We start from the raw sequence: 15,986 nt of genomic DNA on the forward strand, positions 1-15,986 counted from the left end.
TCTACTGGAAGATTCAGAAGAAAAAAAGAGAGTTTAATAATGCATGGCAACTGGCCATTAAAATTGCAGTTAGAGTCACTCATGTACCTGATTTGAAAAAAAAAAACACTTTATGAAATTCTTAAGTGAATGATTACTTATAAACTACAATTTCAAAAATTGTTTACCCTGTATAAACTAATAAGATATTTGTCGATACCAGCCTGACTGAATTATAAACCCAAATTCCAGTTGACCTGAGAGAGAAATGCAGGCTTTTGTTTTCCCCTAATGACTGAAGTTATTACATTAAACATATTTCTCAAGATTTTTTTTTAAAAAGCTCATATTCCAGCCATAGGCATGTCAAGGGAATTTCTGACAAGGCCCTGCAAGCTGCTCCCCACGCCTCGCATTTGGTCTGATGCAGACAGATATGAGTGGCCAGGTAACTCCCATGGATCTTTGCAGCTTCCCCTTTGCAGGAAAGTCTTGGCTATGCCCTCACGGTATTTTGGAGACTTGAAAACAGGGAAGATGCTGTACTCTGAGAATAAAAACATTTGTGTCCCCCTTTTCCATTTACCCTGAGAGATTACCCAATTCTTGTATCCACTAAGACAGTCCTTTAAGAGGACATTTTTCTGACTCTAGGGACAAAGACTCACTGGGATAGGGGACCCCAGTGGATCATCTGGTTGATATATGGATTTAGGGCCAGTCTGTTTGCAGCTTTTCCAGTGGATCATCAGAGTCTGATATCTCCTGTCATAAAGAATCTTGATTGTTTTTCCCACTTTCCAGAGAAATGGCACAAATTGTTGAAGCGAGATAGCTACAACTATAGAGAGAATACTTATGCCTGAGGCATGCTTGTGTTCATCCTCCCTTCACTCAAATAAAATACTCATCCTTGGACCTGAGTCTGACCATCTCGGCCATACCACCAACCCTCAGCTCAAGTTCCAGCCTCCCAGCACCTGAGGAAATGGCTGCCATCTTGTTTGAGTTAGAATGCTCATATGCTCATTTATTCAATCATATTTTAGTTGTGAATATATATGTTAACTTAATGAATTGGGAACATCATGAAAGTTTGAACTGCCTTTTATTCATTCTTGTGCCCAGGGCATCCAGCATCTGCCTGAGCTCCATTAGAGCACAGTCATAAACAGGAAGCCCTTGGGTAAAATTCAGTTTGTCTGGTATGATGTTTTGTTTTTTTGACTTTTTATTGAAGTATATATACAATGAGATAAACATATCATACTGATACAGTTCAATTAATTCTCACAAACTGATCCCTGATCAAGTAATCCCAGCATTTCCTCAATTCATCTGCATCCTCCTCCTCAAGGAAGGCCCTGCTTCCAGGCATAGTGGCACATGCCTGTGATCCCAGTGACTCACCAGGGCTGAGGTAGGAGGATTGCAAATTTAAGACCAGCCTCGACAACTTGGTGAAACCCTGTCTCAAAAATTTAAAATAGGGACCGGGAGGTGTAACTCAGAGATAAAGTACCCCTGGGTTCAATCCCTAATTCCACCAAAAAGAAAAAAGGGGTGAAGGGAAGGAAGCTCCTGCCTAACTTCGGCACCTGAACTTTATATAAATGGAATCACAGAGCCATACTCTGTGTTCTTGCTTATATCTAGCCCTTTTCATTCAGCATTGTTTTTGAGAGCCTCCCGTGTCATTGTGGTTAGAAGTGGTTCATTCATTCTCATTACTGCATAGTATTCTATCCCACGAATATGCCACAAATTATTTATATATTCTGGGTTAATTACCTACTAAATAACTGCTGTGAACTTTTTAATGTATCATTTGTGGGTCATGTGTGTATTTTTATTAGGTGGGAATTGCTATACTTAAAATTTTTAAGATTTCCACTCCTCTTGAGAAATCAAGTTTTGCCATTATGTGGTTCCTATTTTTATATGGTAACAATTGTCCGGAGCTCAGACTCCTCCTCTCAGGGGACATATGTTTTCACTTTTTTGCTCACACTATGTCCACATCACTCACCCAAGTCCACTCCCCTCAGTCTAGAGAGATGGAGGCAGTTACTGTTAAGATGTTTCTAAAAGTGTGTTAGGGCTGCTTTCTCTTCTTTGCACTGTGAACCTTAAGCTAGTCTTCCTCTGGTATCTCACTTTAATCTTAGATCAGAGTTTCAGGGAAAGAAATAGGCCCTGGAGTCTGATGCTGGTGAGGGCTGATAGCTTGGCTCTTTCACTCTGTTCACTCTGCAGACAGTGTGGTAGGTATGGTCGGGGGCCACCCTTCCCCGTCTTGGGGCTGTATTGTGGAAAGCCACACTTCACCTCTGCCAGATGTGGTATAGCAGATAAGGACTGAGGTGAAACTTTCCCTGCCACCTTTTTCCAGGTCATTATTCCAGACACAGCAGTGTACTTCTTCTTGCCTAAGCATTGTGAGATCTCCTGTATTTGACTCCTCAGGGTATGGAGGGGGCCTGTTTTCTACATGTTTGCTGTTTTTACCTCATGGGGCCTTGGCCTAACTATTGAAAAATGAATTATATGGCAGTATCTTTAATTAGTACACAGTATTTTGATTATAAGTGCTGTGTATGACAGAAAAGAAAAAACGAATATCTTTAGAAGTCTTGAGTAATCTGCGTATTATATTGCAAACAAGAATAACTGTGAAAGTAATAGTCTCCATACTGGCACTTTATGAACAGAAATATTGATTGCCATAAAAGGAACTTAAATGCAAATTTCTTTTCTGGCCCTGTATATTGCACCCATGGTGAAGATAAAAATAAATTAATGCCAAGGTCACATATGATTTCTAAGACTCTGTCCAGACCTTCTGTGGTCTAGACATAAATAGCAGTGATCAAAATCCAAAATACAAATCACAACAGGGAAGGATCTTAGAAACCATCTCATGCAAATAAAAAATTTAATGGGTGAGGCAGACACTACTGGAGCTGTGTATGGTAGCGGTGGGCTGTGAACAGACACAATGCCTACCAGTGATTTGTGTTTTCTGATGTTAATTAGCCAGTATGTTGTGGCCCCTCACCTTCTAATGGAGTTGGAATGATTTGCATAACATTTTCTTGTAGTAGTAGCTGCAAGGAAAACTGTCCATTCATCCATTCATCCAATAAATGGTTTGAGTTTGGGGAAGGAACTTGCAGACATCCTAATACTTCAGTAGTTGGTAGGAATCACCTAAGAACAGGGACATTTTCTTACACACTCATTATCATAGAGTAAGATGAAAGTTTGAGGAACCTCACTGTTGGATGAAGGCTGCAAGGAGATATACCACACAAAATGCCACTCTAAGAATGTTTATGTAAATTTGCATAGCAAAGGGTTTTGCACAAAAACTTCCATGAAAGAATGGATGGTTAAGATTTCATGGGTTGTTTTTATATTCACGTGTCCCTCGTGGTAGACTAGGCACTTGGGTTTACAGTGAATTGACTTTATACTGTAGATCATGAACCATAGGCAATATCAGCCTGTAGCTGTGTTTGGAACATATGATCCTGTGTGCCAGTTCTCTGAGCGCATGGGAAGCTCTGCTTCCCTGTGCTTTCATGAACCGAAGTCTGCAAGGTGAAAAGGTGGAGCTGTCCCTTGTCAACTTACTTGAGGAATCCAGTTATGAAAAATGAATTATTGCATAAGGGATCATTTAATGTGAATTTAGTGGAATTTATAAATGACAAAAGGATTTACATACTTTAATTTATTATATTGTATGGATGTCAAATTTTTTTAAAGAATGTCTCAAAAGTCAGTTGGCTTTGAGGAATTGGTGTAAGTAATGGTTCAAATAAAATTTCCTGTTCTTTGAACTGAGAGGACCTGAGGGGTAATAAACATATATAGCTTCCAGATCTGTGTTTCTAGATACTCTTTCCCACTGGAAGGAACCAGGGCTCCTTAGAGAAATGACCAACAGGTCTATAAACCTTGATGACATCTTGAACTTCATACTTAATAGCAAAGAACTTTATTGGGGCAACTGAGATCTGAGCAGGTATTGTATATTAGATAATACTGAATCCGTTTAAAAATTTTTGGATTTGGTCATTTGGGAGAATTTGATAATTGTCTTATGGTTGTGTGAGGAAAATATCCTTGTTCTTAGGTGATTCATACTGAAGTATTAGGATGTCTGCAACATACATTCAAATGGTCTAGATCTGTCACCTGATGATGGGTGAATGGATGAACAGATACAGTTAGGCTTACAAGTATACAAGTGGGTGGATGCAAGTATGAAGAAGGATGGATGGGTGAATAAATGTGTATACAGAAGGAGAGAGATTAAATGAATTGACGGTATTATTGATGAATATAGGTAATGGGTATTTAGATGCTCATTATATTCTTTAAACTTTTCTGTAGCCTTGAAAATATTAGTAAACAAATGGAATAAATGCAAAAAAAAGTAAAGCAAATAAGGCACTTTGCCTTAATTTTAACCCTTTGATTTATCCTTTCTCTGGTAAAATACTTAATGGTAAAATTTATTTTAAGTTAATTAAGGTATTGATTAGACAGGAATTCTTATTTTGGGCACAGGAATCCCTAGAGGATTTGTAGGAAGATTTTATAAATCTTTTGGTACATGCAGAGTGTTTTCATGTGTACATTTTTCTGCAGAGAGGGTCCATCGTAGCTTCTGTCATATTGTTAAAAGGGTCTGTCCTTCAGATAGTTAGAACTACTGCCCTAGAATAGACTTAGAATTTATAAAGCATTCTTTTATTTTCTGGGTTTTACAGTATTGGTTGAATTGGCCTTCAAATGGTTCCCATATAAATTCCTGGTGATTGTAAATGTGATTCTCAATTTATGTAGAATAAATCTTCAGATCCCATCTTACAAAACCATTTGCTTATATCAGCTGATAGTTTAATGGAAGTTTATTTGACCACAGAGATTCTGTTACTTAGAAACAAACCAGGACATTTTAATAACATGATGTATTCCTTTTCTTTTCCAAACTAATACAGCATTTAGTGTAGTCACATGTTATTTTTAATACAATCCTGCTTTCCCTGGTGTGGAGTTCACATTCTTCACATTTTATGCAAAGGAAAAAATAAGCTTGAGTGTATGTTTTAACGATCAGTTTTCATGTAGAAAAGGAAACGCAACTTCATAGAAGAAATAGTTGTGCTTTTATGTTTTAGCTGTGTAATCATGGACTTCTACTTACTACGTTAGAAACATTCACCCCTTTGGAAACAACAGCATGTGACAGACTGAATTCTAGTAGGGATTTTAGTCCCTATGTTCCTATTCAAGTCAAAGCAAAGACATGTAACATGTGAAAGCCTGATTTGATACATGTAGAATCAAACTTGTATAATGCAGGAATAGTTCTAGTGGATTTTCCTTTCTCTGAAAATCTTTTACAAGTCCCTTTGGTTCTCTGGATGGGATTTAACGTGGTCAGAGGGTGACTAGTGAAACTGGAAAGGAACAAACTTCTCAGGAACACCCTGTTCAAAGTTTGCTGCACGAACTCTTGAAAGACTAGGTTTGTCAGTGCAGACTTGTGATGGAAACCAGCAAGAGACACTTGGAGATTCACTCAGGTTATTTCTCAGGGAGGGATCCATCTACAGGATAAGCTTATTGATCAAATGTTTGTCATGTCTACCTTATGCCCAGCACTTCCTCAGGAAATCATCTTGTTAATTATTCCATCATCTGTGAGACACTGAGGTTTTACCAATTTTGTGGACAAGGACACTGATACCCAGACTAAACCACTTGGCCAGGTCCATGGCTAATACAGTTCCAGTTCAGAACCATAGTACTTATTTTTATTTTTGTTTAACTACAAGAGATGAATCTCTACACTCCATAATCTTCTAGGGCTGATGGTCATCTGGTATTAGGTTAGAGCTAGACTGACACTTGGGGGCTTGGTACTTATAATATTTTTGAATTTTAGGTTGATCAAGGATCTTAGTTCAGTCTTCTGAGTTTGTAAGTACTTCTATGAGGAAAGTTTCTACTCTTTCTCTAAGAGAAAGATGGAATTGATATCTTATAGGTTTTATCCCACTCTTAAGATTTCACTTAAACAGCAGAATTTGAGTATTCTATTATGTCAGCATCTAGGGAACATAGTAATTCATGGTATTTTGTTTAAATGATGGCTTTGGAAGGACATAGTCAATGTTGCTATTATGCACAATAGCCAGATCGATTACTAAGTATTACCAGTTGTCAAAGCATTACTTAATTGTTCAAAACTATAATCTGGCTGGGTGTGGTGTCACATGCCTGTAATCCCAGAGACATGGTAGACTGAGGCAAGAGGATTGAATGTTTGAACCCAACCTTAGCAACTTAGTGAGACCACCGGCAACTTAGCAAGACCCTGTCTCAAAATAAAAAATAAAAAGGACTGGGCACGTGGATCAGTGGTATAGCACCCCTGGGTTCAATCCCCAGTATATAAAAAAAAGTACACTCTGCTTTCTCATGTCCATGTCAGGAAATATTAATAGGAGAAATTATTCATAGTTAATTTTATGATCCTGTATAAATCTTTTTCCATTTAGTGTCTCATTTTTCCTTTGAAAATCCTAAAGTTTTACAAATTTATTTGTGTTTTATTTAGGTTTAGTGCTAATATCAACTTTGGACAACTCATGAGTTGGGTCCAATTTACCCTGGGGAACAGCGAGATGGAACTCTTGATTCAACAACCATTTTAGCAAAGAATGCAAGGGTCCAAGAAATCAATTTTCTCTGTTATCCTAAGTTTTATGGTCTTTTTGGAGAAGCAAGGTGTCCCCCTCTCTCCAGCTACTCTACAACACCCACATATACAAAAAAATAATCAATACCTAACTAGTACTACCAGATAATCAATACAGACCTAACTAATATGTACAGATCTGTCCCTGGTGGTGATGCAGACATCAAGTGCCTGGGGAGACTTTCTGAGGAGCTAGATTTTAGGCACAGCTCTTCCCAAGCCTGGTAGCTGACTCTGGGAGGTCCAGGGTTTAAGTCATGTAGACAGTGGTGAACTTTGCTTCTTTTTCCCCATCCCTTGCCCCCTTGAAGTGAGGGTCAGCTGCCCTTTTGTTCACAGGACCACCAGGCATGTGTCCTAGCCTGGCTTTGGTTCTACCCTATGCCTTCCTGTCTTTACCATCCTCCCATCATTGGCCTAAACCCACCATGACACTTCAGGTTCAGTGGTGTGTTCTTGCAAATGGCTCTTTTCCCCAGTTTCCCAGCAGTATCATAAGGCTTGGTTTAGCTGCCCTGTCTGGTAACTTCTCTTCCGTGTGTCCATTATTTGGTCAAACAGCTATTTACTTCAATTCCTTTGGAGTCCTTCTTATGTCTGTGCTGTGTAGGTTCCCACTCACTCTGTTTCTGACTTTTTTTTTTTCTTTTCTTTTTTTTTATACTGGGGCACTTTACCACTGAGCTATTTTCAAGTTTCTGAGACTGACCTTCAACCTGCCTCAGCCTCCCAAGTTGCTGGGTGTCCTGGATTTTTGCAGTGGTTGGTTATCTTTTTCCCTTCCTTACACCACTGCTTTCCTAGGACATGTCCCCCTTCAGGGTGTTTTGGTGGCATACTACACTTCTGCCTGGCTTAATAGCCCTCTCCTTGCTACTTGTTCCTGTTAATTCATGAGCCCAGATCTAAGGCATGCTTGTGCTTCCTCATCCCTTGCCGTCGGTTGACTCACCTTCTGTCTCCAGGCCCAGCTCAGACCTGTTGACCTTTTCTTCTCTGAACTGCATGTGTATGTTGTATGAGTTAATGCTAATTATATCCCATGTTATATACAGGCATCCTTTCTTACCCTTAAGTTTGTCAATTCAGGGGAAACATATTTGCCTATAGCACTATGCTTAGCAGAGTGTGCTGCCATTAATATTTTTTTCTTCAGCCATGTCCTTAAAATTTGTGGCTTAAATTTTATATGCTTGTCAAATCTAAAGTAATCTTAAAACAAACATTATCATAATTTATTAACCCTTCTAATGAATTCAAAGGTTTACCAAACATATTATTAAAAAGTTATGGCCCAGGATGTAACTCAGTGGTAGCGTGCTTGCCTAGCATACACAGGGCCCTGGGTTTGATCTCCAGCACTGGGAGGGTGGGGGAGTTACTGGAATAATTATGTGTGAATGGGAATAGTTTTCCTGCTCTGATAATAAGTGGAAGTACCCATGCTGACCAAAGAATGCTATGCTTATGCAATTTTTCAACTCTATAACATTGTGGGTATTTTCCCCCCCATTTTAATGAAAGCAGTCATCTTGACTAACTGACTTAATGACAGAGACTTCTAATAAGATGTATATGGTGCCATCTGAAAACAGAATCTCAGGAGAGGTGGCTTTGAATAGCTTTCACCTCTATGTTGGCAATGCCTGCCACATCACATGCCATGTGCTTTCTAATTGAGCATCAGCTGCCATGACTGGGTTGCTTTATCAGGCAGGGCAGCACTCTCAGGTTCCCCAGACTTTTTGTCCAAACATCCAGGGAGACAGCATGGTCTGATAGGAATTGTGCATACTTCAGAGTCAGAAAATGCAGGTTGAGTCCCGACTCAGCCCCGTACTCCCTGTCACTCTCATGTGCTACCTGCACATTCTGAGCCCAACGTTGTCACCTGTCTGCTTCATAGGTAGGTCTGTGAGCTGTGTAGCATTGTGCCCCTCCCTTCAAAAGGGGCACTCAAGGACTGAAGTTCAACAATCTGCTCAGGGCTAACTCTGTTCTGTGCTCGCTAGAGCTCCAAAGGAGCCACAGGCAGCCCCTGCCTGAGGCCAAGGATCTCCAGTTTGGTTGTCCCGAGTGTAGGTTCAGCTGAGGAAAGGGAAGGAGGAAGGCTACATGCGCCCCACAGATGTAAAGCTGGTATGTCACTTAGGTAGTACCCAGTCCATTGGTTTGAAGAAGAAAAAAAGGGTGAGGGAAGTTGACCCTTTATGATAAGAGCAGAACTACCTAGTTTGGAAGATGTGTACTCACTTCCTTGTCAGCAAGTAACGCAGAGTCCCCAGTGTGCCATGTTTGAAAACCACTGATGTGTTCCAGACTCATTATTTTATAATTGAATCAGATGAATCCTAGAGCAGTAAAATGACTACATAATTTGTAACTGAAGAACAGGTGGGCTCTCAGGTTTCCTGGTTCCTGGTATAACTATTTCTTCATGATTCCAGGCTACATATGTCCTATACTTTTATCATATCTTAGTGCTTTAAAAATATTTACATGTATAGTCAGCCACATCTAAAATTTAAAATATAGTGTGCATACCTTGTACACATATGCAGAGATCAGACACACTATTAATATTTTTAGATCATGCTAGGCCAGCACTTCCTTGGTGTATATATGTGTTAGTAATTACAGTCTATTTATGAGGCCAAACCAAACATCTGTTCGTTATCAGCTTATATCATGGAGAATGTTTGCCATAAGGACATTTATCACTGGTTTTTATTGGAATTAAAACATCCCATTCAGAACTTGATGAAATTTCAAAGCTGAACAAGTTCCATATTGGATATGTTTGTAAAACTATAAAAACAGTTGAAATAAATGAATCTTTCAACTTAAGAGCAAAGTTCCAAACAGGTGTTCTGATTTGGGGCTCTCCCAGGGTTTCTGCTGCCTTTGTAGGGCTGGGAAGAGACATGCACAGCGGGCTACAGTGTGCCTGCTCCTCAGGTACCAACGGTTGTCTCTGTAGACCCTTGGGTGTCCCCAGGCCCAGGCAGAGGAGGCCTGGCCTAGTGTCCTATTTGCATTGCCACCTATGTGACTCCCTCACTGCATTTTCCTGCTTACTTGATTTCTTGCTTATTTCCTTAACAGAGAGGAGAGACCTCGTCTGTCCTATTTGTCACTCTAGAGAACAGCATCTGAAATGCTGCTGATTAAAGTCAGAATAAGAAATGAAATAAAGGAATGGCTTGATAATCTATTTGTGTCATCCTAAAGTGCCAACTCAGTTGACTCACCTTATTCAGTTTGAGTCTCTTTTATGGCTTAGATGGCCTTCAGCCACTTATGTCAATGTGTTTATAGTCAAGCAGCAAATATTGCACAAAGATTCTTATTAAATGGATATGTAATCTTATCTTCTTGCTTTTATCTCTTAAATTCAGCTCAGCCAGTTTAAATGAGTGATGCTCCTATATTCTTAAACTGATTATGAATCCCAACTTTTTGTTTCTAGAGGATTCTATTTTTGTTCTTAACTACCTGCAGTGAGTCTTTTACCCTTGAGTCAAACAGTCATATTCATATATTATTCTTGTTCATGTTGAATTCTCAGAATCCTAGATATTAAGGAAAGATGTTTAGAAACAAAGGTTTAGAATTAACATTAGCTCAGATGGAGGAAATTAAATGTTCATGCCTTGAAAGTTAACCATGAAATTGTCAGACTGGTTGAATGTGCTAGTTACTTTCAGTTTTGTATGAAATATTGATAATAATAACTAAAGTCATTTTTCCAAAATGCTTTACGTTTTTCTATGGTTCTCATAATAACCCTGTAAAGCTGGGATAGAGGGTTCCTGGGGTGATGGGAAAACTATTAAAAAATTAAACCAAACACAATGTTCCATGCCTATAATGCCAGCTATTTGGGAGGTAGAGGCAGGAGGTTTTGCAAGTTTGACGCCAGCATGGGCAACTTATTGAGATCTTGTCCTAAAATATTGAAAATAAAATGGGCTGGGGATGTAACTCAGTGGTGAAGCAACTCTGGGTTCAATCCCTTGTACTACCAAAGAGAGAGTGGCGGAGGGAGAGTGATTGATTAAATAAATAGGAGAGAAAGAGAGATTAAATAACTAAAGCCTGAAAAATTAGAGGAAGCTGCTCAAGGGGACCCAAGACTAGAACTTGAGTTCTGAGTCTGGTGTCTGGCTTCAAGATACAATACTGAGAGGTAACAATGAAGGTTAACACAGTTTCTATGTATGTCTTATAAATCATTTTAACAATGCAAAGATAAAAGGTCATTGTGTAATGAAAACTTTATTAGATGGTTTTGGTAGGGTATGGTAAATAGAAACACTAATTAGCTTTGTGTTTAGGTGAACTGAATAAAAGGATACATTTCAGCAAATTAGAGCAAAAGTGTTAGGTGCTAACTTTGATCAGTGGAGCAAAAGTTTTAAAAAGTACATGCATTAGATTGACATTTAACAGGAGTATAGTCAAAAATAACTACTTTGTAGTTTTAGCAAACTCTACCTCTTTCCATAATCTTAATCTTGAGTGAAGAATAATGAAGGTGATATTAAAATACTACTTTTTATCTTTAAAAAAACTTACTTACAAAACTTTCAAAAATAGTATAGAGTTCATATTTTATGCTTCAGCTAGCTTCCCTTAATGCTAACAATGTACATAACCACAGTATATTGGTTATGATTAAACCAGGAAGTTATCATTACAATAGTGTTTTAAATTCACATGTATAATTAATAGAAGGAACTAAAGCTAACCCAATACTGAGATGTATTTTTACCAGTAATTATAGCACAGGATCTTACAGAAATTAACAAATTATTATTTTAACAAAACAGTAAAGAATTCATAAATTGTTTTTTTTTTCCCCCTGTAAGTGCGTTTCTTGGTCTTGAACCATAACATGCATAATTTTTAAAGGGACTTGATGAGTTCTCAGCTAATAGCAGGAGTCAGACCAATTGTAAAAAGGACTGCTAATTTTGTTCCAGACTCCCCTGATCTAGCATAGCATCAATATTTTAGTGAGGTGGCTTCTTTCTAGAGGTAGGAAACTGAGTGTTTTCACCTTCCATAAAACTAGAAGACTATACCCTTTGCATTATGTACATTTGGTTGTTCATCTGTGAATTGGCAAACCAATTGTCTAGCATAATGATATTGAGTGTAACTTGAGGATTATATTTCTTATTAATGACAACTGTTACAACAAATACATGAGTTAAATTTATAAATGTCACAAGAAATCTTGGAATTACTTGACTTTTTGTGGCTTGAGAACAACACTTGAATATGATCTTATGCATGAAAATGCATAGGGTGATATTTCTCTAGTTTTAATATAGTTGTTTTCAAGATGAAGATGTTCCAGGGTTGAGTCACCATCCTCTTCAACATTGCAAATTTGTTCGGGAAGAATATTCCTACAGAAAAATAGATGTGCAAATCATAAATGGTCAAAGTTATAATCTGCCTTCATGATTTAGGAGTTGAAGTTTTACATTTGTTTAAAAAATGCTTTGTTCTTAAAATAAAATTGTATCCTTTTCTCATATGATAAACTAGAATAAATTCTAACTGTATTAAAGATTGAAATGTTAAAAATGAAGCTATAAATACACTTGGGTGGAGTATGAATCACACCCTGCAAAGGGGGAAATCTTCTTATCTGTGATTTGAAAACCAGAAGCACTGTGCTAAGATTTAACTGGTTTGTCCCCAAGGATTCATTTCCTGAAGGATTGGTCTTCTGTGTGGCAATTTGAAGAGCTAGTAGGATCTTTAAGAGGTGGGGCCTAGTGGGAGATAGTTAGGTCATTGGGAGCCTTGCCTTTGGGAGAAATTAATGGAGGTCTTTGGAGGAGAGTTAGTTCCCACATTAGTGGGTTGTTCTAAAAAGTTCAAGACTGGGTGGGAGGGGTGGGGGGTAAGGAAAAAATAACAGAATGAATCAAACATCATTACCCTATGTAAATGTATGATTACGCAAATGGTATGCTGTTACTCCATGTAAAAACAGAAACAACATTTATCCCATTTGTTTACAATAAAAATAAATTAAAAAAAAAAAAAGTTCAAGACTGGCCCTTCCCCATTCTGTGGCTCACTATATGGATCTCATGCATGTGCTCATTCCCCAAAGAAAGAGGGAACCCCAAAACAAAATAATAAAGTGAAAAAACAGTAGGTACTAACTTATTCGGACTAGCATTTTAAAGGAAAGAAATGAGTAAGTGTCCTTCCTTTTCAAGTAACAAAATATCCCTAGTTGGTGAGCAGAATTTCTTTACAAAGGAATTTCAACTAATAAGCATGGAAAGAATGGTAAAAATAGAAATTCATCATTTTATTGCCTCTAATGAAATCGTGAATTCAAGCAATAACCCTCTCTGAGTGAAATCATGGTTCAATGATGAGAGAAAAGTTTGTGTTAAGAGACCCTAGGCTGTGACCACATAAATCCACTGATAAATTTTAGAGTCACTAAAAGTGAGACAAACACATTATGCCTCCTGATGCACTGCAGTATGAAGCATAACCTGTGAAATAATTTGGCCCCCAAAGTTTGAAGCTAAATCTTACAAAACCTTCCTCAACCACCTTCTTCCCCAGTGCTTCTAAAAACTCTTGAGCCTTTCTCATATTTGTTTTTTAGGCATTTAGTTTGGAATTTTAGGAATAGGAAAGAGGTAAGGGTCATAATTCAGAGATCTTAGGTTCCCATATCCCTGACTGACAGTGGCAGAGAACACACAAAGTGTCGAGTTTAATCCTTAAGTCAGTCATGCTGTCTAGGGAGGGGTAATTTCTGAAAATATTCAGAAAAATATATCTCTAAAAGCAAGGAAAGTTGAGTCTCAATTTATTCAGAATTTTTACTTCAGGGGAAAAGTTTTTGCTTTCAGAAAAATCTAGACAAAGTATTTTAATTTTAGCATAATTTGTGCTGTGCAGATAAGTTTCTTTCAGATTTCATGTGGTAGCATAGTCGAATTTTTACTTCACAACCTTATTTGAACCTGTCTCTAATGTTCTAAAGTATTGTGTAATAATATTCAGTAATACTATAAAAATTTGCTAACATGGACATAAGTAGAAAAAAAAAACACACACAATGAATCCTCATGTACCTATCACCTTGCTTCAATAGTTATTAGCATTATTAGTTTTAACCCAACCCCATTTAATCCATCCCATCCACCCCTTTTTTTCCCTCTTTAGGTAAATTCCAGATTTCATGTCATGGTTGTTTAATGATATATTTTGTCAACCACAATTTTAACTGATACTTGAAAAGGCCAAAATTTACCGAATCTTATTGTTGTTCAGTCTCAGAAAATGTAGTGCTTTCATTTCTTGCACCCCAGGTGGTACAGATTTCAAGTCATTGTGATCCAGAAATAACTCTCTCAGAGAATGATATGCCCCATAGAATGAGACTTGGTCCACACCATCATCGGTGAGTCTGTTAAATGACAGGTACAAGTATTCCAGGCCTGGTTCCATGTGACCAAACACATAGCCAGGGATGCGTTCAATCTGGTTCCCCATAAGCACGAGGTGCAGCAGAGACTTGGGCAGATAGGAAGGCACGTGGTAGAGCTTGTTGTAGGACAGGTCGATGGATTCTAGGTTCCTGAGACAAAGAAAAAGTGAATAGGGTGGGGAAACATCAAGGTAGTGACTGGCAGCTGTCAATTTTGAAAGGGCCAATTGTGATGCTGACTTGTTTTCCTATAAGCCCCAGTTTGCAGCGATGATTCTGAACATAAGCATAACTGTGTGCTATCCTAGGTGGGTCTGTCTGCAAGGTATCTGATCTTCTTTCCACCACCCACACTGCCTCCTAGCTACAGGTTTGCCTCCTAGGGGCATACCAAAAATTCAGATCTTTGAGGTTAATGGGGAGAAATGTCCCTAAAATATTTCTGAGGTTGAACTATTGAATCAGAAATGAAATCCAGGAGTCCTGGGTTCCAGCAAGAAAGTTTTTTGCTTTGGGTGTTTTTTAACTTTTTTTGTGTTTCTCCCCACATTTCCATTTCACATTTAATTTGATGATCTGGCACACTTGGGACTTGGGATAAAACTGAGGGATTATAAGTTGTTAATCGTCAGATCACCTGAGGAAGGTGATGAATTATTGACTTGTTCCAGGAGCCTCCCCTGAGTCTTCTGGAGCTCTGCCCACCCCTCTTCACCTGAGGACGTTTCCTCCATGCACAGTCTCAGTTACCCTCCAATTATCAGCAAAGGCCTCTTTTCATTTCTTGCCATCCCACCTCTTGGGTCCAAGACTGTGCTACTTGGGTTCATCATTCCAGGACATACCCAACCTGCCCAGGTCATCTGTTGAACATGCATGCTGCCAAGGCCCATCTCAGCTCCCTCCCACTTACTTCACTGAGGGCTGCAGTGAGCCTGCTGATTCCTGTCTAGGAAGGTGGACTCTGTTCTCTGTCTCCATTGTTAGGCCAAGGAGAAGAGAAATCCTTTGGACAAAAGAAGGCAGTGTGGTACAGGAGGACCTCCTGACAACCTGTGCGTGAGGCAGAGCTAGGGTGGCATTTGTGTGTTGAGACCTCAGCTCACGCCAGCTCAGCATGTGGCGTGCAGTAGGGTGTCCAGTAGGCGGTAGTGATCCTGACACCAGTCGCGTGATAAACAGCTGGAAACTCTACAGAGTGATCAAATCTGGGGTAGCATGAGGGTTCACTAAGAAAGTTAAGAGGTAGTATGTACTTACTCTTGATTGATCCAGGCTAAAGGAGCAATCCTATTTTCTTCTATTTTATTATAACGTAGTACAATCACATTTATATTTCTGGTGTGATTGAAACAAATTTCAGTTATCTCTTCAATTTGGTTTTTTTCCAAGTACAATTCCTATCATTAAGAGAAAATACTATTATTTTTCTTCCATTTGTGTTAGTAGATAAAGATTTTCAATTTCAGAGACTAAAATTCTGATGAAGAATATTCTTATTTAGTATTATCTAAAGAGTTTTATTGCTCTTTCAAGTGAGTTCATACTTCTAAGTTGTCAAATTTTATAACTAGTAAAATAAAATGTACTTGATTATGGAATTAAATGAATTTAATTTTTTAGCCATAATATTATAAAATATAGCATACCACATACTTATATAAAACTTTATAATTTACAAAACTGATTCACATAAATTATCTTATTTGGACTTCAGAACTCTGGAAAGTAGGTAAAATGATTTATTCC

At 38.3% G+C, this 15,986-nt stretch overlaps 2 protein-coding genes across 7 annotated transcripts in view; one reads left to right on the forward strand and one right to left on the reverse strand.

The window, feature by feature from the left end:
• The window catches only part of CENPP (centromere protein P), a 246,755-nt gene that overhangs the window by 137,373 nt on the left and 93,396 nt on the right, over positions 1 to 15,986 (forward strand). The gene's annotated exons all lie outside the window — the stretch shown is intronic.
• Positions 1 to 15,986, reverse strand: part of ECM2 (extracellular matrix protein 2) — a 97,167-nt gene that overhangs the window by 54,267 nt on the left and 26,914 nt on the right. For 5 of the 6 annotated variants that reach the window (XM_079109438.1, XM_079109437.1, XM_079109436.1 and 2 more), the window contains exons 9-11: positions 15,498 to 15,637; positions 14,061 to 14,387; positions 11,017 to 12,174 (exon numbers count right to left, since the gene is read on the reverse strand). In XM_079109438.1, coding sequence (XP_078965564.1) covers positions 12,006 to 12,174; positions 14,061 to 14,387; positions 15,498 to 15,637 — 636 coding nt within the window. In that variant the 3' untranslated portion in view covers positions 11,017 to 12,005. Of the gene's footprint in view, positions 1 to 11,016; positions 12,175 to 14,060; positions 14,388 to 15,497; positions 15,638 to 15,986 lie in introns of those variants that run through there. The other variant, XR_013758911.1, reaches the window with a different exon arrangement.

The sequence above is a fragment of the Sciurus vulgaris genome (assembly GCF_902686455.1).
Source record: "Sciurus vulgaris genome assembly, chromosome: 13".
Classification (NCBI taxonomy): Eukaryota; Metazoa; Chordata; class Mammalia; order Rodentia; family Sciuridae; genus Sciurus; species Sciurus vulgaris.